Here is a 26,890-nt window from a genome sequence, read left to right as displayed (position 1 = left end):
TGTGATGATTAAGCACAGAGATGTGGAATCGTCTTTCTTGTAGGCTTCTCTTCTGTTCTTGCAGCTACCTTTCAGCCTGTGAGGTGTCTGGGGGACACTTTGGTGTATTTCCTCTAAATTACCAATAGAGGCAGAATTGAGTCTGGCCTTTGACTTGCCAGGTGTCAGAGCCTGGGACTAAGCCTCCTGGCTTAGGTGAGCAAGCTGTTTGATTCCACCTGTAATTCGACAGGAAGTAGGAAGAGAATCAGAGAGAATATTTTGGAAGCATCTTTCCAAGTTGCTGCTAGAATGAAGAATTAGGAGAAGGATGAAGCTTGAGTTTAATTTTAGAGTCTTTTGAAAAGGCCTTGATTTGGACTCTTCTGAAATCCCCATCTTCTTACATATTCTGGGTTGTAGTCTGAGGCATGGGAAGCTTAGGTTCACCTGCCCAGAATTAGCCTTATCGGGGTCCCTTGTCTCCTGATGGACAAGCCCAGTTTTTTGTGCCATTAGGAGGAGACTAAGAGTTATTTGCTCACTTTTGCTGATTGACATTTTGAAATGCAAGAGCAAACACGTAATAGTATCTACTGTGTACTGGGCACTGTTTTAAGTTCTTTATTTATGTTAGCTCACTAACATTCATAACAGCCCGAGGAAGTAGCTACAATTATTTTCAGCATCCCTGTTTTACTGGTAAGGAACTGAAGCACAGAGTAACTTGTCTACAGTCACTAGCTTTTTTGTAAGAGTGGGGAATTGAAGCCATGCAGTTCGGCTCTAGAGCCCCACGCTCTTGACTGCATTCACCTGCCTCTGGGAACATCAGTGGACTCCATCCTGGCCCATGTCTGCATTCACTCTTGGATGCTGGCAGCACCCGCACCCAGCATGTCCAGAAATGCAGCTAGCGCTCCTCTTGGTTAGATTAATGACACCAGTACCCTCTGGCTCTTCTGGCTGGGAGCCCTTGACTCATTTCACTGACTTTCCTTTCTGTTGCTACACCTTTGTCAACTGGTCTCTGGGTTACTTCAGAGGCCTCCTAGGGTTTCTCTGTTTCCAGTCTCTTTCTGGATCATTTCAGAAACCTTTTAAGACTCAGCATACTGAATGCCCCCTGACCCCACCCCCCACCTCAGCCTCATCTCTATCTTCATTCCCCAAAGACCAGAAGTGCCATTCTTCTAAACATCATACAGGTGCTTTTGTCCTATCGTGGCATTTGTGTCATTCCACTGTACATAGGAATTGATAGTTTTCAGTTCCGGTTCCTTCCTCAGGGCAGGAAGAATCCTGCTTGTTCACCTTTGAAGCCACAGTTTCCCTGGTGAGGTGCTCAGGGAGTGCAAGAATGGGGGGTACTTTCCTGGAGAAAGAAGTTGAGCAAGGGCTGCAGGAAGTGGAGGAGGGTGAGAGGCGATTAGGGGGAATGCAGGTCCTGGGCAGAAGGGATGAGCCGCTAGGTGGCCCCTTGGAGGGAAAGGCAGTGGGCTGTGCCTTCCTCAAGCCCTGAGGCTAATCCGGAGGGGAAAGGGAGCAGGGAGAGAGGGAGAGTGCATTTCCTGTCCTCCAGCAATCAAGGCTTTATGTCCTGTCTGTGGAGAGATAGAGGATTCTTTTTATTAATTGAAGTATAATTAATATACAAGATACAGGATTTTTGTCTCTTAGAAATGAGAATCAGGGTTAAACATAGGAGTGAAATGAAGTATACATGCCTTCCTTTGGCCATTGACCAAATTGTTTGACACCCCTAGACTGGCAACATTTTCACTCCAATCCTGGAATATAGATAGCTCGCTTGTGTCCTTGCTGTATGAGTGAGAGGTGGCTTTCAACTCTGGACTTAAGAGAGGAGGGAATATCTTGGAAGCAGAAAGATTCAATAGAGCCCCTGAGAGTCAAGATAAACAAGAATTTTAAGGTTTTTTGAGAACCTAGTGTGGGTACCAGACCCTCTGGATACTATATGGGAAATTGAAACTAAGACACCTTTCAGTTGTCTGGTAACGCAAGGCTCCAGGAAAAGATACCTCACAGCCACTAAAGGGTGATGGATAGTCCCTGGGGCTGTAGCAGTCAAGAGAGGGCGCATTACTACGGGATGGGGAGTTAGGGACCTCCTGGGAACCTTGATTGATATGTTTTAAGCACCTACTATGTGCCATTAATCTTCAGATAAGAGATTAAATTACTGGGAATAAACTACTGATTAAAACCTTAATAAGATTATCTTTGACTGAGTTAACTGGCATTGACAGGTACAGTTTGTCTCATTTGTTCCACTTGTAACCTAATACTTAGTATCCTAATACTGACCCTTCCCTGCTCAGAAGACAATTGGTGGTAGTAGGAATATTTTGTAGCTTTTGATAACCATCCGTTTGTTTTGTGTTGCCAAACTTCTATTTCAGAGAGCCCTGGGAAACACTTTCTTCTTTACCCCCGAATGAAGTAAAATTTCCTCTGAGGCTCCTCAGACAAAGCCAACATTTTTTTTTTTTTAATATCACTTTTCAAGGTTGAACATTTCCAGCACCCTGAAGAGTTTGAGGGCAGTTAGGGGCCCTTTTCCAGGGGGAATCAAAACAACACAAACCAAAACAGTTTTCTCGAAAAATCTGGCAGCCAGAGTAAGGAGATAAGGAACCCGAGAAAACTGGCTTCCTTTGTTCAGATACTTCCAGTTTCAAAGGCGACTCTTAATAACGGATTCCTCATTATCATTGTTGAGTTTTGAAGTCAGCATGTTGGTTTGTTTTCCAAGAGTGTGTGTTGTCTGTCTTTGCTTTTCCAAAGCAGTGGGGGTGGGGGGTGGGTGGCAAATCCAATCCCAGAGTTCATTGGCTGTGTCTTAATCACACGCCGTGGATCACAGGCCATGCTTCCTTGCGCTGGCGTGGATGTTTCTGCTTACTTCTAAAGCAGATCTCTCAAGCTCAGCGCTATTGATATTTTGGGCAGGATAATCTTTTATCTGGGAGCTATCCCAGCCTATCATAAAGAACAAGAATTTCCATCTTACCCAAATTTACAGGAGAAAAGCCTTTTTAAAAAAAATACTATTCCTTTAGAGCAGTGATTTTCAACTGTTAGCGATTTTGCTCCCCAGTGGACTTTGGCAATGTCTGGAGACATCTTTGGTTGTTACAAGGCTGGTGGGTGAGGATGTGTTATTTCATCTGGTAAGCAGAGGCCAGGGATGATGCTAAATATCCTAACAATGCACAGGACAGCCTCTCCACAACAAAGACTTTTCTGGCTCCAAATATCTATAGGTTGAGAAACTGCATTAGAAGAACATAGTTCTTTCTGCTTCTCAGTTTTGTGATGCATTGCTCATGGTCATACACTAGGACCATGGCTCTCAGCTCTCAGTGTGCCATGTCATGGGACAGTCATGGTGGGAAGTGGCCTTTTAAAAAAAAGTGAATTTAAGGTGAGGTCTGCAGACCACAGCAGTTGGCAGATGTCCATGACCCCTAGCCAAAGGGTAGGTTACCCAGGTTACTGTTTTTCTGTCCTCAACCAGAAAAATGTGTGCAATGTAAGCACTCCAGAAAGCCAGCGGGGGAGAAGTCTGCTCAGTTGTCCCTGGGAGAATCTCACCCTGGCTGTTGCTGGGGTTTCCGTGGAAGCCAGGCATCCACCAGACCTCTGAATAAGGCAGGCATCTGAGCTGGCAGAATGTGAGCTCAGGAGCTGCCATAGCTGGGAGCAGAGGAGAAGGGCTGGTGACACCCACTGAGGGACAGTCCAGCAGTCATGGGGAGAGGATGCATGGTGAGATGTAGAGCCAGGATCCCTGAGGTTGAATCCTGGCTCACCACGTAACCAACTGTGTGAACTTGGGCCAGTTAATTTAACATCTCTAGGCCTCAGTCTCTTCATCTTGTAAAATGGAGAGTGTCTGGATAACACCTTAATAGGGTTGTTGTAAGGATTAAAGAGAGTTAATCTATGTGACGCTCTTAGAGCTGTGCCTGACACATGGTCAACACTTTATGTGTTAAATATTACATACTCTGAGATACCCTACTGCGCTGTCCATCTGGGCGGGAGCAAAGAGGCCCTGCTGCTTTCTTCCCAAGGACTTGAGGGTCCATGGGTTTTGGCCCATTTATGCTCTCTGTCTGATGTCAGATTAGAGCAGAGGACAGGAAGGGCAGATGGATGGAAAGTTCCGAAAACCAAGGAATAAGGAAGCGTCCTCATTGCCCCCTCAACTTCTAAAACCTCCTCTGGGGAGATAGCATCCGCATTGGGGGTCTCTGGGATGCCCTTGCCATTGGTGCACCTCAGGTTGAAGCGTCCTCCTTGGGAAGTCATGAGAGACACAACTGCACTGAATAATCACAACACTAGTTAACCCCTTTTCACTGCAGAAATCTAGTCCTCTCCTCCAGTACCTTCCCTGGAGGGCAGAAGGACAGAGGCTCAGAGGGCAGTCTTAGGCTGGAGCTGGTCAATGAGATGCTTGCTCACTCCTCTGATCTGCCCCAGACTCTGGCTTCCCACTGGGGAAACCACTTGAGGTGCCTTGTGTTGTCGAGTCATAGGACCAGGTCATGTAGGTTTTGGTCCTACTCGCCTGTGGGGTTTCACTGGGGGGAAGCGTTGTTCACACATTCTTTTGGCACATTGGGTGGAGGGTCCCCGGCCATCTTGGGTCTCAGGAGAGAGCACTTTGCCTTTCATATACAGACTCCGGGCTGTCCACTGTGGCCCCTTCTGACTCTGGTGTGTCTGGGGTTCTTGACAAAGTCCAAAGGGACCCTGTGTGTGGAACTCACATTCTACTCCCCTCATCCTACAGTCTTTGTCTTTTGCAAACCCAGTCGGGAGTCCTGGCCTTGTTCCCATGGGAACAAGAGCCAGAGAATCTCATTTCCCCTGGAGTGCTGCCCTCTTTCAGGGATCGCCATGCTTTTTGCAATTTCATCTGTGGATCTCTAAGCATTTCCTTGACATTCCTTCTCTGGAGTGGCCTTGGTCAAAGCTTATCCCAGAGTTAACCAAGAGAATAAGTCAGGGCTGAGAACCTGGCCCTGGGAGCCTGTGGTGCTCCCCCCTCCACCTCCCCCAGCCTTCCTGCCTCTCCTCACCCCTCAGCTCAGCCTCCCTGCCCTGGAGGCCTGGAGGTGGCCCATGTTCTTCAAAGGCCTTATTCCCAGCCTCTTCCTTCTGGCATCTCCATAATGTCTGATAAATGAAGGAATAAAGCCAGGTAAGCCATCAGACAGCTTTAATTAGGGTTAAATAGGGCATTTGAAGTGGCCACTTTTCCTTTTTCCCATTTGAAGGACTTCTTCCTGCTTCCTCCCAAATTTGCCTGTCTCCACCCCTTCCCTGAAGCCTTCCAGCCGTGTCCCATCTGTTCCTTTTCCTTTCAGTTCCCAAAGGTCTCAAAGTAACCAGCAGATGCAGTGCTTACTAAGTGCCGGCTCATCTATGCGCTCTACCAGAGCTTAGGTCATCCTAAAGCAGCCCTCCAGGGTTGACATCGTTATTACCTGTTACTCAGCTGAAGACACTGAGGCACAGGAAGGGACAGTACTTGCTCAAGACCAAGCCAGGATTCAAACCTAGGCAGCTTGACTCCAGAGTCCAGGCCGTTAACCCCAGCATGGGGCTTTCTGGAACAACTGGAGATGGTCAATTGCGTTTCAGTTTCATGGGGTTATAAGTCAGGTGTCAGCTGGGAAAGGGCCTTTGGGTTCATCTAGTCCAAACCCTTCATTTTACAGATGAGGAAACCAGGTGCTGTGTACTAAGGGACCAACCCAGTCTGGCATAGCACAAGCCTCAGAGGTGGCACCCAGTTTCTCGATCCCCATCCCATGTCCTTTCAGCACCATTTGTGCAGCTCGAGTTCTCATCATTCAGGTTGGGCTCCCCAAGAACAAAGGCAAGATTTGCTTTGTGGCCTGTACCTAGGGTGACCCTATAATTTATTGCCCAAACTGGGCCATTTTGAGAGTAAAAGGGGACACTATTAATAGTTATGCTGCTACCATATGTCAACTGAGATTGTCTTGGGCAAACTAGGACAGATGATTGCCCTGTCTATGGTGGGTGTGATGGTGGGGTGGGTGGGGCAGATGGGGAAGGTCTGGAGCGGGACATGATGCAAAGGAACAGGCCCAAAGGGATTTGGTCCAGCAGGTGGACAGTTGGCAGCGGGCAGGAGTGGGTAGTTTAGATGCCCCTGTGGGCAAGGGGCTCCGGGGTAGACTGGTCCTGGCATGAGGCTGCCCAGGAGAGGCAGAGTCCGACCCCTAGGGGACCTAGGGAACTGGGCAGGGCAGCCACACAGATGGAGAGGAAATGATGCTGCTGTCGGGATCACGCACAGCAAGGGCCTGGGCCTGAAGAACCAGGTCAGGCTCTGAGCACCTGGCAGTCTGGAGGAGCCAGCTCTTCCCCTTCCCCAAGGTCACTCCTTCCCCCAGGTCACTCTCCCACTCTTCTCTCTGGCCCTCCCACAGCCCTTTGTATGTAACCATAGCAAGTATGTCTTGAGCACTACTATATCTCAGTACTCAGATAGCTGCTGGCATCACAAATATGAAGTCGGGAACATGGAGTTGGTGCCTTTCGTCCTCTGGGACCAGTGAGGGTGAGCGAGAGACACAAGGTGACAGGGAATTTGGGGAAAGCACTTGGGGAGAGGCCGTTTGTGCTGGGCCCTGTAGAGCAAGTGGGAGTTTGTTAGGCCAGAGGAGGCCAGAGGAGGAGAACATTCTAGGCATGAGGTCAACACATACATATGTTTCTAACCTTTTCAAGACAAACGCTCCTCAGATTTGTATTGATGTGCATGATTTAAGTGATCATAAATCTGTACAGTCAAGTGTCACTTAACGACGGGGACGCATTCTGAGAAACACGTCGTTAGGCGATTTCGATGGTGAACATCATGGAGTGTACTTACACAAACCTAGATGGTACAGCCTGCTGCACACCTAGGCTATATGGTACTCATCTTATGGGACCACCGTCGTATATGTGGGCCATCATTGACTGAAATGTTGTTATGCTGTGCATGTTGTATTTTATTACAGTGAAAGAAACTGCTTACTCTCTGCCCTTACCTTCAGTTTGTAGTTTCTTATTGACATATTTACCTCTTGCCAATAGACTGAACCCCTTGCAGACAAAGATTGGGGTCTTCTTTATCCCAGGATCCTCAGCGCCTGGCCCTGGCACATTCAATTTAGTGCTCCATCTCTATGTGTTGGTAAATGAACTGTGCCACGGTCATGGACATCTGGGACATATTATTTCTTTGCACTGCTGCCCCACAGAACAGAACGTCTGAGGACAGGAGGGTCCCAGGACAGGTGTCCCAAATGCCCATCTTCTGGACCCCTGACAGGTGCTGCTGCCCGAGGTCTGTCTGGCTGTAATTCGATGCAGCTGAGAGCAAGAACTGGAAGAACAGGAAACCCTATGACTCAACGAGGCAACAGGATCCTGGAGGAGTGGCCTCTAAGCCTCTTCGGTCAGCTCCACACTCACACTGGCGCCCCAGGATAGTGAGTGCGTGGTGCGTCAGAGCCGGAATCTCCCTGAGGGGGCACGGCGGCAGCACCAGTGAGGCTCCGCCATGTCCCATCTGAAGAAAGTGTTGTGGCAGGTCTGTTACTTTTGGTTAGCTGTGTTTCAGAGGACAGGAGACTTAAAGAATCCAGGATCTGCTGTGTCTTTTCCTCCCCGACTCATCTTTTTAAAAAAGTTTTTTATACCAGAAACATCTGGCCTTGGCTTGGCAACTTTACAGGGCAAACTTGCTGCTCTTTACACAGCCTTGGTCCTCCGAGGAGGAGTCTGTGAGGGCATTATTATTAATGAGGTCACTGACAGCAGTTACCTGGCTTTCCAGGTTGGGCACACCTGTGCCTCAGGTTAGGGCACTTGGCTGGCCACCGGATGTTGTGGGTCCTGCCGGGGACTTTGCCTGTGGCTTGGGGAAGCTTCTCCAAGCCTTGGTTTCCTTGTCAAAGATTTTCGGTAAAACACTGGCAAAGAAATAATGCAAAAATATGAAATTCTTTCAAAACTAAGTTGCAAGCATGTGTCAGCAAATAGTCCCTGGAAGGCCATGAATGGCCGCTTTTAGATTTTGGCTCTCCCTTCTGGTTTGACCTCTTTTGACCTCTTTGATCTCCTGTGGCCCTCTTACCATGTCTAGTGGGTGGCGTAGGTCCTCGTCAGTGCCCACTGCCCTTTTTTCTTCCTATATTTTTTTTAATTGGAGTATAATATACATAGGAAAGTGAACACACCAGGTAACCACCACCCGGATCCAGTAACATATCATCACCAGCACCTTATCCTATTTGGTCACTTGAATTCACCTTTTTCTACCAGGAGAGTGTATCCTGTAGAAAGGACTGATGAATGTTTGCTTGATTGTGTATTTATTTTCTGTCTGCTTACTAAAAGGGTTAGGTGATACGGTTCAGCTTTCAGTAAGAGGATTTCTTGAACAAGAGTCATGGAACAGGCAGTGTTGATTACCAAAAAACTTAGACTAAAGATAGTTCACTGGAGTTGAGTACAGACCTCTGAGCTTCCTGACAGTCAAGGCAAAAAGGACAGCTCTCTTTGAGTCAGTCATTTTAATTTCATTGGCCGGTAGCAGGAAGCACAGTGAGTCTGGGCAGCCAGAGTTTCTCCTGACACTAAACCCTACAGAGAATTGACTGGTCAGTGAACAACGCAGCAACTTCATACAGTGGGGGCCTCTTTATGATCCTTCCTTCCTGTGATCCCTTGATTAAAAGTGATAGTGTTAGATCATACTGATAGGAAGGCATTGCAGTAGGGAGCTAATGTATTGTAGTGAGGTGAGTAGCTCACCTAGAATTCATAACATCCTTCCGGGATCTTGGGCTTGCCCACACCTTTTGAGCCTTTTCACACAGTCTCCCTACTGTCTCCAGATCAACATACATCCACTGACATGTATGTCGTACAGGTATATGTATGTTCTTAGCCCAGAGGCAATAGCCCCTGAATGCCAGTCTTGTGGACCACTTACCCTGTGACACTTCCCATGGCCTGTCTTGTATTGTGCTTGCTTTTCTGGAATCTGCTAAGACCCATCCCTCCACTCATTTCAGAAATATTTATTGGGTCTCTAATATGAATTGAGTTCTGTGCTGTCTTGTAAAGTCCTGAGAGCAGGAATCTTGATTTCTTTAAAATATGTTTTGATTGTGGTAATACATATATATATATACGTATGTATATATATACGTATATATATACACACACACATATAGATAGATATAAAATTTGCCATTTTAACCATTTTAAAGTGTACAATTCAATGGCATTAAGTACATTCACATTGTTGTACAACCATCACCACTATCCATCTCCAAAATTGATTTCTTTTTAAAGTATGTTTCTGTATACTCTGGTGCTTTGCATATAATTAATTTTCAATAAAGGCTATAAAATGGGAGAAGCTGGGGTCCCAGCAGTGGTCAGGGATTCAGGGGTTGCGTGATATGACTCAAAGATTTAGATGTTGAAATTTAAGGCTTTGTCTATACTTTCCTTTGAAACCTCTTAAGGGTCTTCAGGGTAGAATTTGTAGTACTTTACATAACAAACTGTCAAAGTTGGAATATTGCTCTCTTCTGTATATAAATAGTTTGATCAGGACCATTTTCCCACTGGGACCGGACAGGGTGGCCTCAGGATCCAGGCAGTGGTCACACCAGCCATTCAATCGGAATTAGCCTGTGAGATGAGATGGGCCCTTCTGGACCAGCAGTAGGACTGTCATTTGTTGTTTTTGACAATGGAGTGAAGCATCTGGGTGATCTAGTCTCAACCGTGTGATCTTGGTCCAGGCTACTCCCTGGCCTCATTTTCTCTGATGTCCCTTTCTGGCTCTCACCTCCAGGCCTTTCCTTTTGGGGCTTCCCCATACCTGGCCTGGGCTGTGTCTGCCCCACCTAGGCCATTGCACACTTTGAGTGGAGCCTCTGTGAGGGTGGCCTTTTGCTCCCTCCATTCCTTGCATCACTGCTATGACACAATTTTTCCTCCTTTTAGTGCTAGTCTTGAGGAAAATGCTGGTACTTAAGGAGGTGAGCTTCCCATTTGTGGTGTTAACTTATTTCATAAAGAGTATGGGGTTTATTTCTCTTTAGGACTTCTTCTGCCTCTACCCACAATTCTGGAGAGGAAGTGGGCATGTCAGACTGGTGTGTTATGGGAAGAAGGAAACTGACCAAAATTGCCCAATAAGGAAGTTCTAATCTCCTCAAGATTGCTAAATAGAGGTCTGAAACTGCTATCTCTTTCTCTTTAATAGAAACCCTTGCCTCCAAGCAGGCAGGTGGCCTTCCCACACCTCAGCCAGGCTTTGCTTCCTGCCTGCTTCTGGTTCCCCAGCCTGGAGTGTTCCCTCTTTCCCCCGACAGAAATTTAGAGAAGCAGCCCCATGTGTTAGGCCACACACCCACCGCAGAGAGAAGAAACGATTTGGGGAAACAGCCACTGTGTCATAAACCCCAGGTGTGACTCAGTAGGGTTAGGAAATGTCCTTGATCGTCTGAGGGTGCCACTTGGCGGAGGGGAGTCTAGGAGAAAAAGAGAAGGGGTAGTAAGGAAGGGGGTGATCTGGAGCTTTACACTGGTTTCCTCATTTGTGCCAGTGACTCTGTGGTGCAGGGCTCTTCATCCTGTTTATAGGGAGGAAATGGGCTCAGATGGAGAGTGAGTCATCCAATGTTACACACCTGTACAAATACTAGAGCCAGGATTTGCACACTGATTTTTCTGATGCCATAGCCTGCACTTCACCACCACCAGCTAACAAATGAGGGTTGGCCTGAATGATTCTGCTTTGATAGTTTCCAACAACTTAAATCTGTTTCCAACCAGTACAGAGTTTGTCTTTCCAACTCCTAGCATCCAGGATCAACACAGGATTATCTCACAGGGACACACTTGGCCTGGTACCTTAACTACTGACTTTTAAAGATCCCAGGCAGAAAAGTGTTGACCAGAACACAGCCCACCATTCTCACATTATTGGCATGGGGGATCCCAGCCCAAGGAGAAAGATGTTTGAGCACCCAACCCTAAAGGTGTCAGTTTGGTGAGTCTGGAATGGATCTTTGGAATTCCTACCACTTTTTAAAATCTCCTCATGTCATTCTGATGTGCAGCCAAGTTTGGGAACTCCTATCCCAAGTGGCAGAATGGAGACTAGACAGGGGCCAGCCTGGTGGCATAACGGTTAAGTTTGTGCACTCCACTTCAGTGGGCCGCGGTTCGCTGGTTCGGATCCTGGGCGTGGACCTACGTTGCTCATCAAGCCATGCTGAGGCAGCGTCCCACATAGAAGAACTAGAAAGATGTACAACTAGGATATACAGCTATGCACTGGGGCTTTGGGAAGAAAAAACAAAGAGTAACCTTTAAAAAAAAAAAAAGAATGGAGACGTGACAGAAGTTATCAGAAAGTAAATTTGTCTCAGATTGAGGAAAGACTTTCTAACAAATAGAGCTGACCAACAATAGAAGCTAACCAACTTAGAGAAGTAGTGAGTCTGTCATGATTGGAAGCATTCAAACCTAGGCCAGATGACTATTGGGGTGAGAGAGACAAACTGGACCAAATCAAATGCTATGTTCATTGGATTTTTTTTTAAAGATTTTATTTATTTATTTTTTCCCCCAAAGCCCCAGTAGATAGTTGTATGTCATAGCTGCACATCCTTCTAGTTGCTGTATGTGGGACGCAGCCTCAGCATGGCCGGAGAAGCGGTGCGTCAGTGCGCGCCCGGGATCCGGGCCCGGGCCGCCAGCAGCGGAGCGCGTGCGCTTAACTGCTAAGCCACGGGGCCGGCCCTGTTCATTGGATTTTGAACTCATTACTCTAAGGGCCTTTCTAAGAGTGAGTATTTTTTAGCTATATTCTTACTGCCTCGTGTACATTTAGTGTCTCCTAAATGACTTTCTTCCATGGCTTTGGCCTGGTGCTCCCTCCCTCTGGCTGCACTGTGGGTGAAAGTTGGCAGGATTCTGCCAAGTGCATTCACTTCCTTCCCAATCCAGCAAAACCGTCTTTATATGGAGGCTGCTTCTTGTTTCCAACTTTTGCTTCCCTTGGCCACCCTTTACCCAACACACAGTGTTGGCCAAGGCTAGGTGGGCCCCAGTGGTGTGTTTAGGAAGCTGTGACATTAGGTGATTAATCATCCCTTCCTGAGTGGCCCTAATAAACTTGCGGTGGATACAACATCATGCTGTGAAAGAAGGAAAGTTTGGGCCAAGCTGCCACAGTTGTATTTTTCACAGCTGCCTCATATCCTTTCTGTTAGTCTCATGTGATGGAGAAGAAACCAAGGCCCTGGGGTCATCCAAGAAACCACAGGGCAGAGAGTGCCTGCCCACACGAAGAGTGCCCATAGGACACGTGAGAGTGGTGGTTCCAAGGGCCTGGCTTTAGAGCGAGACATACCTCAGTTGGAATCCTAGCTCTGCCCCTCACCACTGTCATTTCCTATAAAACAGGAATATAGGAGTACAATGGAGGTCAAGTCAATAAAGCCATAGGATGGTGTCTGGCAGGTAAGAAATGCTTGGTAAATGTTTAGCTACTGTAATGATCATCATTATCGTTTTCATCTGTCATAATAACACTGAAAGATGATTATAACCTATTGGGTAGAGGGCAACATGACTTAGTAAAGGCTGACTGTTTAGCTTGTTAGAGTCTTTGAAAGTTAAGAATGAGAAGTATAGACTGGATTTCTAGCAAGGCTTGTAGCAGCTTAAACATCAAAGTTAAACTAAGGACGGCCGCTCTAGAATTGTGGCCAGTCCACTTTTGCTCTTCTGCATACGTGACTTCACACTCTAAGAACTGATAGCACAACCTCTTAACAAGGCTGTACAGGCTCTGCCCTCCCATGCAGGAACTCTCCTGCCTCCTTGGCAACACCCAGAGCCATCTATGGAGGTGGGGGTGGGTGGCAGCGAGGCTTCTGGCCCTCTCCTTCTCTGTTTGGGAAAGTAGTAATGTGGGAGCTCCGACTTTGTCATGTGTCAAACTCATGATAATGTCCAGAGACGTCTCTGCTGCCTCTGACATGTGCCAGCCCCATGGGCTGCGCCCACTGCTGCTTGCCCTTCGTGTGTGCATCGTGGCATGACTGGACTAGAAGATGGCCTTTTAATGAACGTGGCTGCATGAATGCGCTGCAGTGCCATTTGGCCTGTACAGACCCCGCTGTTGAGCAGAAGAGGGGCCTTCATCTAGCAGAGCAGACGAGAGCACAGACAAGCCAGGCTGCCCAGTCCAGTCCTGGCTTGGCCCTTTGTGTCTGTGTGACTTTGGTCACGTTGCCTTCCCCTTTCAGTAGAATGGAGGTAATAACACTGCCTACCTCGCAGGGCTGTGGTGAGGATTAAATGAGCTAATGGGTGTAATGGGTGTAAAACCTTGAGAACAGGGTCAGTACCACTTCGGGCTTTGCTGTTATTACTGTTGCCCACGAGGACATCTTGGGCTGTTCCCAGATGTGGCCTGGAGTTTCGGAGCTGGGAAAAGCAGAGTCCCTTCTGGTCCCTCAGTTTGCTGATGAGGCTGCGAGGACCACGACCCTCACACATTGAGGGCACAGCTGGGACCTGGCCCAAGGGTCCTGATTCTATCACTGTCCTTCGGTGGTCAGTGTCCTCTCCTGTCCTGGACACTGATGCTGAGAGCAGGGATATTGTGGAAACTTCAGTGCCTCCTTGAGTGGGTTTCTATCAGAACTTTTCCTGATAGGAGAAAACTGGGAGTATCCATGGCCAAGGCAGATAAGAAGTTTCAAGAAGGAAATTGAGAGAGACTCCCGATGTTTCTCCTTCTCCCCGTGTTAAATCTGGGAAAAGTTCACGTAAATGAATGTTGGAGACAAGAACAATGAAATAACTAGGGAGAGCTGCCCTGTCCCTGCCTCCGGGGACGGGAGAGGTTGCATTACTGTGCACAAGGAGTCTCTGTTAGGTGTCAGGCACCGTGCGAGGCTCCAAGGATGCAAGGGTGAACTCATAGACACTCTTATTCTTGCCCTTTGTACTTATGATTTGAACACTAATAAATATATATTTCCAAATTGTGGATGGTGTTGTAAAGGGAAAAGTTCTTAGAATATCAAGGAGGCCTGACTGTTTTGTTAGTAGGATCAGAGAAGGCCTCCGTGGACAGACGTCTGAAGGATTGGTAAGAGATCGGCAGAGGAAGAGTAGGGTGAGGTCTGTAGAGCCTGTGAATGGGTTCCGAGGCTGGGGAGGGTGAGGTGAGTGAGTTGGGGCACAGAACCAAGGATAGAGTCTGCACAAGGAGTGCGGAGGTGTGCAACAAGAATAGGAGTGGGCAGAGGCCAGGTCGTATAGGGCCTTGGAAGGATTTTGGGTTTTGTTCTAATTAGAAGTCACTGCAAGGTTTTAAGCAGGAGAATAGTAGACTCTGGCTGGGGGTGGAAAATGGATGGAAGAGATAAAAGTAGAATTGGAGACTGTATAAGTCCAGGCAAGAGGTGATGGCTGCTTGGCCTAGGGGGAGGGGTGATAGGATTGGCATGACTGGCCTCATGATGTGGGGGGGGGCAAGAGATGAGGGTCAGTAATGAACCCCAGTTCCAGGGATATTGTCACAGACACTTCATGAAACCCAACCTTTCTGAAAAGAACTCTTTACTAATATGCCTTTCCCTTGGTCTTCACTATTCTCCAGAGATAAAATTAAACCTATTTTTCTAATTTTAATTTTTAGTTCAGTTTCTTTTCTAAAAGACAAAGTCTTGTCAAATAGATTCTTGTTAAATGGTCTTTAATAATAACCTGTACATAACAGATTTTATTCTTTCTAAGGGCGGAGTGATGATGTTCCATGACACAGACATATACCATAATTTATTTAATCAACAGGTCTCTACTCTTGTTTTCTCCCCCTTCAGGTTGACCAGTATCTCTACCACATGCGTCTTTCTGATGAGACCCTCCTGGAGATCTCTAAGCGGTTCCGCAAGGAGATGGAGAAAGGGCTTGCAGCCACCACCCACCCTACTGCTTCCGTGAAAATGCTGCCCACCTTTGTGAGGTCCACTCCAGACGGGACAGGTACTGCACCTGGGGGGATGGCTCTGGGTGCTCCGTTACTAGAGGGAGATGTGGGTGGCTTTGCTCAGTGACCCAAAGAACTATGTGCTGGTGAAGATTCTTTGATTTCAAGCTTCAGAAACTCTGGCTAATTTAAGCAAACAGGGAATTGAACAGAAGGCTGTGGGATGGGATGGACGGGAAGACTGGGGAAGCAGGCAGCCTTGGCAGTCAAGGCAGAAGGAAATCTCTGTCAGCCCTACCAGGGCATTGCTGTCAGCCATTTGTTTCCCATCCATGTGCTGAGAAAGGCTGCTTGGCTCAGTTTGGTATTTTATAGTCCCGCTGGTATTGCACACAGCGATGGTGATGAACGGCAAGTGTGCCTAAGATGATCACAGCCATAGACCATGGCAGTCGCTCTCTGGCCCCTCTAACTGGCACATTCCACAGGCTTGCTGGAGAAACAGTGTAGTCCTAGATTGTTCTCGAACTCCATGAAAAAAGAGCACTAGAAGTCCAAATAAACTTGGGAGAACGTGAAGAGCCACAGCGTATATTAAGGTATTAAAGGCTCTGGAGTTGTGCAATAAGAACCTGTCAAGCTTTGTTTAATCCCCTTATTAGACACAGAATCTGTATTTCGTGATGCACCACCCAGCAAGTGATTTAATCAAACTGGAGAAAGGGGTCGGGGTGGAGATGAAAGTTGGCAGGTGGGTTGGGCTAGCTCACAGAAGGCCTTGCATGCCGACCTAAACCATTGAGTCTTTCTGCAGTAAGCGTCGGGGAGTAACAGAGGTGTTGAGGGGTGTGAGCTTAACTGTCTTGGGAATGCACATCATCAACAGTATATGTGGAGGGGAGGAGGAGGGGTGGGCAGCTAGTAGAGCACAAGACATGGCCCTGGTAGGATGTGGTGGGCAGGGAGGAGAGAGGATTCTAAGGTGATGCCAAGACGTCGAGCCCAGCTGCCTGGGGAGTGGCAACATCCTCATAGGAGGGAACGGATCTAAGTTCTGTCAGCGCTTTCGCATGGCTTGTTTCATTTAATCCTCACAATAACCCTCCGTTTTAGAGATGAGGGATCGGTGCAGCAGGAGGGATGAGGTGTGTGGGATGGCTACCCACCTCTACAGGGTGGGAGAAAGAGCCCAAGGGACAGCTGCCGGGGCAGTGGAGGAACCACGAAGCAAGAGTCCGAGAACCTAAGGGAGGAGAGAGTGCCGAGAAGCTGGTCCCTGGTGAGGCATCTGCAGAGGAGTCCTGGGGTGGGGTTGGGGAAGGGCACAGAACAGGGCTTGTTCATAGGCCACATGCCTTGAGCATTTCCATCACATCTGTGTCCTTGGGCTTACCTGCCTGAGAGCCTCTGGGGACCTGGTTTGTCTAACAAGGCTTTGTACCTGTCTATGATTCCTAAAATAAGTATGTGTTTGCTGAAGCCTTGGGACCCAGCCTGGACCCAGCGCTGAGGCTGTGACCATGTTCAGAATTGTTCTCTGAGTGTGTGTGTCTCAGCCCATCAAAGAGCTCCCTGAGGTGAGGGGCCTCCTCCAATTCTTGGGTATCCCTTGTATGCCGTCTTGATTGGCATGTTTACTGTACCTACCACGCCCTCTGCCTGGCAGCCACACCCGCTTCTATTGTTTATTTGACATTTGGATAAATTTACTAACTCCTTAAAGCCGGAGACCTTGTCTTTATTTCAGGAAGGAGCACTAGGCAAGTATCTTAAAATATTTATTAAATATATATTATGGGCTAAGAGCTTTTCTGAGCACCTACATGTAGTAACTCACTTACTTTTCACAAAACCCTGTAAGGTAGGAACAAATTTTATTTACCGTTTTTTTTAGACGAGGAATTTGAAGCTTGGGTGGTCAAATAACTTGCCCAAGGTCACACAGCTAATGAGAGGCTGAGTCAGGATTCAAACTCATATATGCCACAGGTCAGGCATCAAGACTGCACCCCATCTATTACGTGTGTGCATGCACGTGTGGGCCTGTGCACGCAGCACCAGAGCACACGGCACATGCTCAGCTGAGATTTTTTTGAAATGGGGTTGGGGCTGGATGTCTTACCTGTATTATAGGCAGGTGAATAAATTTGTTGGGGAGGACTAGGTATGGGACTGGCTTTTTAAGTTCTCATTGCTTTCCTGAGATTGGAGGCATGGAGACCTCCCTCTGCCTCTTGAAGTTTGCACCGGTTGCTGCACTATGTGGTCATTGAGTCTCCTTCCCTGACCTCGGGCTGGACTCCTGGGAGCCCGTCTGTGTCCCACTGCTGCCCCAGAGTGGAGCAAGCAAGTATGCTTTGGGCCTCTATGAATGAATGTGCATTGCCTGGACTGAGGATGGGAGCCAGAGGCTGACTCCTGCAGCCTTCTGGGGCGGAAGGGTCTAGGGTAAGACTTGTTTGCCTGACCTCCTTTCCATGCAGAAACAGGAAGATTTTATATAACTTTTATGATACCCAGAGTGCCTCTTTATAATCTCAAATTCTGCAGCGTAAATGGAGGTGGTGTGTAGAAGGAATACTGTGTATTGGAATGTTTTATTCACTTAAGCAGAGCAAGTGCCTCCTAGAGTACTAGAAACCAGACTGTAGGGAACCTGGCCCCCAGCTCCTTCGTTCCTCACTTGCTGGGGGGTCCATGGGCCAGCTCCTCACCCTGGATCTCTGGGACTCACAGCCTTTTCTCCTTTGTAAAATGAGAGGTGGATCCAGCAGTCCCAATCTGTTCTACATGTGCACTAGAACCAGTGGGTTAGTCTATTTACACACAAAGTTCCTTGAAACACTGTAATGAGGGAAAAACCCTTCATGTGCATCAGTTGGCACTGGTCAATTAATGCAGAAAACAGTCCTCTGCAACTCATCATAAAGTATGAGATAGATTTATCTATACAGTCATGAGCTGCATAACAATGTTTCAGTAACCATGGACCATTTATATGATGGTGGTCCCATAAGATTAGTACCATATAGCCTAGGTGTGTAGTAGGCTACACTATCTAGGTTTGTGTAAGTAGTTATGATGTTCTGACAATGACAAAACTGTCTAATGATGCATTTCTCAGAACCTATCCCCATGGTTAAGTAACACATGACTGTACAGTATTCATATTCTGTAAACTCATGTATATATATGTGCGTACAGGTTATAAGTCTCAAGGACATATATTGAACTATTAGCAGTAGTTATTTTGGGATGTGAGGTTGGCAATAACTAGTTTAGATAAAAATATGTGTATATGAGAACTCAGCAATTCTACTTCCAATTATACCTTTTTTTCTTAAGATTTTATTTATTTATTTTTTCCCCCCAAAGCCCCAGTAGATTGTCGTATGTCATAGCTGCACATCCTTCTAGTTGCTGTGTGTGGGACGCGACCTCAGCATGGCCGGAGAAGCGGTGCGTCGGTGTGCGCCCGGGATCCGAACCCGGGCCACCAGCAGCGGAGCGCACGCACTTAACCGCTAAGCCACGGGGCCGACCCTCCAATTATACCTTGAGCAAACTCCCATATGAACTCAAGGAGACATGTCCAAGAATGTTCATAGCAGTATTGCTTATAAAGACAACATATTGGAAACAGTTTATGAAATATCCATGTGGTGGAATACTGTACAACACATTCCATAAAGGAGCATATATAAATATGGATACATCAAAAGACAATGAGTGAAAAATTTAAAAAAATCCCTCAAAGCAATGCTATACATTGCTTATGGACACGCATACACACATACAATTATTAGGATATAAATTGGAAAATGTACACCAGATAAATGATAGGGGTTATTGCTGGAGAGAAAGAAAGGAAAATGGAACTGGGGAGGGAAACGTGAGAGAATGTAATTGAAAGTGGTCCACATCAAGGCTTTCAATTTTGTGGTTTGTTAGTTGGGGCTATGAGGAATGGAATATGGCAGCGAGGATTGGTGACTCTTTGATAGATAAGCCTATCAAAACTGAAAATTCTCCTTTGTTATTGGCACCTTAGTAAAGTGCTGAGAGGAGAGACCAAGGGAACAGTGTGCACACGGATGGCTGCCTTTCCCCCAGGTGTGGTCACAAAGCCCATGGGACCTTGCCGCTGCATCCGCTTCCTGGCCCAGGCCACAGTCAAGCTCTGTTGCTGCTATTGGTGATTGTGTGTCTCTCCCATAGAAGGCTAGAGGCCTTTGCTCAAGTGGTGCTTGCTCCACTCTGGCCTTACCCAGAACCTTTCTCAGCCCATTCCTTCCTAGCATTACTTTTCAAATCTGGGAAATTAAACCTCACGAATCTAAACCTCTGATCTAGAGGGGCTTAATCTTGTAATCCGTGGCTCTCTTACTTTTCTGGACTACATACTCAATAGCAAGAAACACATATGTATACGTATTGATATACAACTGAAACAAGTTCCAGGGACCAATGTTTATTAATTGTGACACAGTCAGTTCTATTATCTTCTATTCTTTAAAAAGGTTGCTAGTCAGGACCCACTAAATTTTTTTCAGCTTGTAGTTTGAAAGCCACTGCCTTAAATGCTTTTTACCTGGTCTTGTCCTAGATGGGCATTTGTAAAATTGGCTACTTCCTGTCAGAGATGAGAGGTGGTTTCAGGGCAGTGTGCGGTGAGGGGTAAAGATCAGAATTCTAGGTTTAAATGGGGTTGAAGTCAAGCTGTATGCTTTAGAGCAGTTAATTTATGCCCTGGTCCTCCTTTTCCTCATTTGTGAAAAGAGGAAATACAAGAAGGTTGGCTATCTGAGAATTAAGGGAGAATCAGGTATATGACCTTCTCATGTATTATGAACACAGTCCTATGCAGCCACAACGCACCACAGCAGGAGGCACATCCAGCACCATTTTTACCGAGAGAGGGTGAATGAGCCTCTCAGGTCCTTTATTTTGGAGGGAGCAGGTCTGAGGGTTCATCCTCATCACTGGAGACCTTACATTACATGTTGGAGAGAGGACCAGGTCCCAGCTCTCTTTTATACAGGTCTCATCTGTCTAATGGTAATCAAAGTCCTGGTAGAAAATGTAGGAGAGCCTTCAGGAAGTTTCAGGCCATCAGTTTATGGTGGAGGCCTCCATTACACCAAAGAAAAATGAACCTCCCAGTTATGGTTTGAGTTCTCTGTGACAAGGAAGGGATTGTCAGCAGCCACTGAGCCCCATGAGGACTGATTCTAAAATACTTGTGCTTCATAGATTGTGTGGACCATGCGATGCGAAGAAACATAGTTGGCACAGATAAAGATGAAATACATATAAATGGTCCAAAAATATCTTACTTAGATGACTGAATTTGGTGTCAGCCAGGGTATGTATATAAAAACTGCTCCCTACTTGTTTTTTGTCCCCCAGTTTAAAAAAAATTGAAAGGATTGTTTAATGAACATCCATCTACGGACTACCTAGATTCTACATTCGTATTTTACTAGATTTACTTTATCACACTCCTCCATCCTTCCATCAGTTTATCTAAACAATTTGAGGCATTGCAAAGTAAATTGCAGAAATCAGTTCATTTCAACCCTAAAACTTCAGCATGTGCGTTATTAACTAGAGTTCAATATTTGGCCTTTTTTCTTTTGATGTAAAATTTCATACCGTGAGGTGGCAAATCTTAAGTATTATCTGATGAATTGACAAATACGTACACCTGTTTAGTACAACCCTCATAAAGATAGAGAACATTACCATCAGCCCAGGAAGTTCCCTTCTGCCCCACCCCAGACAATCCCTGTCCCCAAACCCCAGAAGCAATCACTGTTTTAAATTTTCCACATGTATTAGTTTTGCCTATTCTAGAACTTCCTATAAATACAATCATACAGTATTTACTCTTTATGCAGGCTTCATTTACCCACCACAATGTGGACACATGTTGTGTGTATCAGTAGTTCCTTTTTGATTGCTGATTCCACGGTATAATTGGAATCCTATATGACATGAATATTGATGGATACCTGGGCTGCTTCCAGTTTTTGTCTATTATGACTAAAGCTGCTATAAACATTCTTGCACAAGCCTCTTTGTAGACACACAAATGTTTTCATTTTCTTCATTTTCTTGGGTAAACAATTAGGGGTGGAATTTCTGAGTCATAGAGTTTGGGGTGTGTTTTATTACAAGAAACTCCCAGATCTTTTTCCAAAGTGATTAAACCATTTTATACTCTCACTAACAATGTATGAGAGTTCCGCTTGCTCCATACCCTCCTCACAAGTATTTGTTGTCTGTACCCTCCCCCTTACCCTCCCCCCCCCCACTTTGTTTGTTACAGTGCAGAGTTGAGTAAAGAAAGCTTCCATTGGTATCTGTCAGGAATCCTGCCATCTTGATGTCTCTGTAGGCAGCCCTCACCTGAGCTATGGCTATGCATGTGATTGTGGTACCAGCCTCAACCACAGCCCTGTTGTGGGCCCACCACACACATCGCAGGGATATGGCTTTCAGAGGACAATTCCATCTTCAGAGGAAAGGCAGAAATAATTGACACTATTTGATGAGTACCCACGGTGTCTGGACTAGGCTGTTCACATAAATAATCTGTTTTACTCTCCATGCAAACTCTACAAGAGACACATTCCCAATATAAAAATAAGGCAAATGAGGCTAAAAGAGGGTTGGTGATTGCCAAGGTCACCGGTGGCCAGTTAGTGGCAGGGTTGGGATTTAAGCGTAGGTTGTCCTAACTCCATGGCCATACGATTCCTAGTTTACATTGGCTCATGTTGGTGAACAGAAGTTTCTAGAGAAAATCAGATTTTTATCTTTTTAAATAGATCATGAATATGGATTGGCTTTGTACCATTAAAACAAGAAGCTCAAGTACAACCCAACTGAAAATCTACAAATATTCCAGCTGCATGTTCCAATTGAGAAATAAGGTATCTTTGTAGTGTCTTTATCGCCCTCCTTGTCTTGTCAAGATTGTATAGATATATGATGTTTTATAAGGCAGAGTGAGACGAAGCCTCTGCCATATTGATCATTTGACACGTGCCCCCTTCCCTGAATTTTGGATTATTTTCATGGGTGAGGCAATGCCTGGCCCTTAGACACACTGCTGGTGGCATGTTTTATGCTTATCTACCACCTACACTGCTGGCACAATGCATTAATTCTTCTGTTAGTAAGTCAGGCCTCACTGTTCAGTTAGTTCCATAGAGTCCCCTCTGAGGCTGGTTGTCTCTGGGGCAGCAGTGTGCTGAGCTGCCTCGTGTCCTGCCTTGGAAGAGTAAAAGTTGTCCTCGGGGAGATAAGGCTTACACAGATGAAACAATTACAGAATGATACTGGGTCATATAACACAATCACACGATATGATAAAGAGAGACGAGGCTGCGGATGGGTTGCATAGAGGCTGGTAAAACCCTGACAGGAGTCCTTATCTTGGTTGCTCAGCATTATATCAACAGCCATGCATTGGAGACATAGATCAATAGCTAGCACACATGCAGTTAATAACTGGATATATGGTGCCTACAATATAAACTGGACATTGCAGTGATAAATAGCCTCCATATAGTAGTAGCTAGAGTTTATTAAATATTTACATGCACCGGGCATTATGCCAAACACGTTACCTCTTCATTGCATTGAATCTTGCCCCAAAACTCTGTGTGTGTGTGTGTGTGTGTGTGTGTCCCTGCGTCCTGAGGAATGGTGGGGAGGTGATGGCCAGAGAAGTTATTAACATCCTCTTGTAACAGATGATGAAATCTGAGTATCAGATTTCTAATAATTTACCCCAAATCATGTGGCTAATACATGTTAAAATGGGATTTGAACCCAAGTCTGCCTGCCTGAAAATATTAACACGCTCAACATATTGAAACATAATCACGTTTTAATCTTTTGAAGAGTGGTTTCACATCTCTGCAGCTAATGTAACACCTCTCTGTGACTGGCACGTATTTTGAGCTTAAGAAACATTTTCTGAGAATGAAGGCACCAAGACGGTGTTCTCCGAGCTTGGTGGGACTCACAACGTGTTTATGTGTGCTCCTGGACCTTCCCTTCAATTGGAGCGGCTCTATGTTTCTCCATTTCTCCATTTTGGCATTTGGCACCTTGTTGCTTAAAATGGTTTGAAAACCAGTGACGTAGAAGATCAGATTACCCCATTCCTTGAATGTACCAGATACCAACATTAACTGATTGTGTGATTTATAGCTTTAGTAACGTGGAGTCACTTTATTTCTGAGCTATTGAGTGGAGATGGCATTGTGTTATGATGGAGTAGCTGGGACCCTGGAGCTTACCAGATGTGGTAGGAACTGTGGTAGTTCCGTGTACATGGGAAATACCTGCCCTGAAACCTGTGTCTGCCATAGGTAGTTTCGCTGGATTACCTGGTCAGGGCCTGGACATTTATCTTTTTAGTCCTCTCCTCAGTTGGTGTCCATGCCATACGTTCTTAGAGCGGCCCATTGCAGTGTGCTAGCAGGCACTTGAAAACTAAAGGATAAACGAGGTCCCCCCCAACCCCCAAACCAGAGCCACTCCATGGAGGGAGGTCAGAATATTCAGTGCAGTCCCTGGAAACATTCCTGCTATTGCAGGGCAGGTAAAAGCAGGTTGCTTTGGGGGCACTCAATTATTAAAGGGCCACTTCAGAATCTGGATGTGAAAGTATGGATGTATGTCTTCGACCTACCTCAAAGATCAAGGCTGCATGTCTCGGACACTGAGTGACAAGGAAAAGCTGATGGCCCTGTGGTTGGATCTAACATGACCTTGGGGTGACCAGCCATCCTAGTTTTCCAGGACTCTCCCAGTTTTAGCACTGAAACTCCCTTGCCAATCTTGGGCAAACTAGGGTGACTGACCACCCTACGTGGCCCTGGAACCCAGGCCTTCATCACTGCTTGGCTAGGCCATATCGCAGAAGCCTCCTCACCAGCCTTCCTAGCTCTAGACTCATCATCCGTAGTGCTACTGGAGCCCTTTTGAAAACATAAATCTGCCCTTCTGCTTAAAATCCAAATTCCTTGGCATTGGCGTTTGCTGTGTGCTTGTAGCCATGTCATAGGAGCCCTATGTTGTGGCCACTTTAGACATGCTACTCCCTGAGCACGCCATGAACTTCCATGCGTCTATATGTGCTCCCTTTTCTCTGTCTGGCAACTTCATACCCATCCACTAAGACCTGCCTCTCTCCTCAAGAAGGCTTCCTTGTACGAGTAGAAATAATCACTCCTTCTGCAACACTCCTGTCATGGTACTCTCCACAGTGCATCTGGTTGCTCCCTTCCTCCCTGTCCAGTCAGGGACTGGGTTGCCTACGGCACCAGGCAGCTAAGAAGCTTTTAGTAACTGTCTTCCATGCTCAGTGTTGAAATAACTAATTGCAGAATGGGGAGTATTTTGTTGGCAGATCCTAGAATAGATTCAGTGTTGGACTCTCAAAATAGTGATTTTTAAAACGTTTTTAAAGTAGTGGACCCCACTCCCAACTTTAGACAGAATGAAATCTTTCATGAATGCCATGTTTAAGAGAGAAAATTGGAAGTGAGGCTGTTGGAGGTGAGGCTGCACCTTAATTAGCCTCCTTTAACCCTCGCTAAGAGCAGAACTTGCCACCTTCAGGGTCCCCAGAACGCTGGGAACTCCAGGCTTAACCAGGCAGGGCACTGCCACTTCTGAACACAGGTGCATTTAACAAAAGGGCACTGCTGATTAAAAATACAAAACCAAACCAAACCTGTTTGCCAGTCACTCTTAGAGCCCTGGTTGGTGCCCCGCTTCCAGTGCCTGATGAGAGGAACAGGTGGCGATCTATTTTAATTAGTGGCAAGTACCTAATGATTGAAAATAGACCCTGTTGGAAAATTCAACTGGCCCTCGCCCCTCACCCCTCAAAAACCACGTGGACATTGTCAGGTACCAGGCCACCTGGTAATGCATGATTTTAACAATGCTGGACTTATGGCCTGTTCAAATTCATTACTGATGTTGCATCAACTAAGAAGATGGTAACTTCATGTTCAGGCCGTTAGTCAAATGCCATTTTAGCCCTCAGCCTTTCCCTGAGACAGGTGAGTTCCCAGGAGAAATTGAAACCCCTTTATCTTGCTGACCTTATATATTTGATAAGAACCTCACTGAAAGTGAGCAGAATGGGAGTCCAGGATGGGAAATGAGTCAGCAAACAAACTCTGCCAAAGGGAACAACTTGAATCTTAACTGCTGGACAATTTGATGGAGGGTGGCACGACCTCATACTCCTATTGCCAGTTCCTCTTAACTGTGACCCAGCATCACTTCTTTGAGCCCTTGTTTTCTTTTAATAGAGAGTTTGTACCTCTCCTCTTGTCTATTTTTGGAAGGGTATGCATTTAATTAGGAGGACCTTCAGCAGAGAGGGCTTGGAGAGTGTCCAGTAAGGTTGGAACAGAAGTTTGGTAGAAGTGTATGAGATGGCACCAAAATTGTGACTCCCAAAAAAGCCTGCATTGAGAAGCTTAAGCAAGTCCTGGGTTCAACTGGGAAGGTGGGCATGTCACCTCTTGCCAGTGGATGCGTGTCTGCCACCTCCCACTCAAGTCAGAGCACTTGGCCATCCAGTAAGCCCCAGGGGGTGGGCTGCAGTTACTGATAAAGATTAGGGTATGTTTGCTTTCTTTTTCATCACTTTATGGCTTATTTGCTTCTGTCCTGGATTCAGAGCTGGGTAACCCTCAGCTTCCAGGAACCAGAGCCATGAGAGGTGTGGGTGTGGTGCAGTGGGACAAGCACGGGCTTTGAGGTCAGTTCACACCTGGTAGTCGTTTATCCCTGCATGACCTTAACCACATGACTCAATTTCTGAACCGCAGTGTCACTTCCTCTGCCACCCAGGCCAGCTTGGAGGCTGCTGGTGACCTCTGGGTTTTATACTCTTGGTATTGTTAATGAAGAATTCATTGTTTGAGGATTTACAACGTTCCCATGAGCAGCCCCCTTGCTCACTGCAGTAGAAAACCTTACTAGAAAGCCAGACCTGGATTTGAATCTTGGTTTCAATTACTTGACCTGAACCTTGGTTTTCTCATCTGAAAAATTGGGACTATAATGCCCAACAGGGTTGCTGAGGATTATATTAATGAGATTATGTTTATAAACAAAGTGACCATCATTTAACAAATATTAGTTTCTCTTCCATTAAAAATATCTACATGTTGGGCCTCTAATCAACTAAATCTTCCTCATGCCTGCCTCTGTCTTTCCATTGTTTTATGACCTCAACAATCTAGATGCGAGTGGGAAAGTCCAAACTGCTCTAGAGTCAAGAGAGATGAAGACAGGGTTCTGGGCTTCCTTTTTCAAAAAAGTCAGATAAGAAAATAGAAGATGAATTTGGTCTTTTAAACAAACCAATGGTGAAACTTTGCTTCCTTTATTTTAGCAGCAGTGGTGGCCACATTTAGGAGGGATTAGAGAGATTCAGGAAGGGTGGTGAACCAATGTAATTCTTCAGAATGTCTTGGGACAAAACGTAAAACCCAGAAACCATAAGTATTTTGACAACAGAAAAATTAACACTTCTGCATGGCAAAAATGCCATGAACAAAATTAAAAGACAAACATCCAACTAGAAGAAAATAATTGCAAACATACAACCAACGAAACTATTTTCCTTAATATACGAAGAGCTCTTTTAGGTTACTAAGAAAATAATGGATTTTTTTAAAAAAAGGCAAAAGACATGTATAGAAAAATAACAGAAAAAGAAATTCAAAAGACCGGTCAATAATTCCAAATGGCTAACCTCACACATAA

General features: G+C 46.0%; 1 protein-coding gene across 1 annotated transcript in view; it reads left to right on the top strand.

The window, feature by feature from the left end:
* Positions 1 to 26,890, top strand: part of HK2 (hexokinase 2) — a 60,352-nt gene that overhangs the window by 2,459 nt on the left and 31,003 nt on the right. The window contains exon 2 of the mRNA XM_004437184.3: positions 14,970 to 15,132. Within this exon, the coding sequence (XP_004437241.1) occupies positions 14,970 to 15,132 (163 nt within the window). The remainder of the gene's footprint in view (positions 1 to 14,969; positions 15,133 to 26,890) is intronic.

The sequence above is a fragment of the Ceratotherium simum genome, chromosome 11, assembly GCF_057802395.1.
Source record: "Ceratotherium simum simum isolate JZ-2026a chromosome 11, ASM5780239v1, whole genome shotgun sequence".
In the NCBI taxonomy this organism is placed as follows: domain Eukaryota; kingdom Metazoa; phylum Chordata; class Mammalia; order Perissodactyla; family Rhinocerotidae; genus Ceratotherium; species Ceratotherium simum.
Note: the sequence above shows the minus strand (reverse complement) of the source record. Positions and strands in the feature narration are given on the sequence as shown.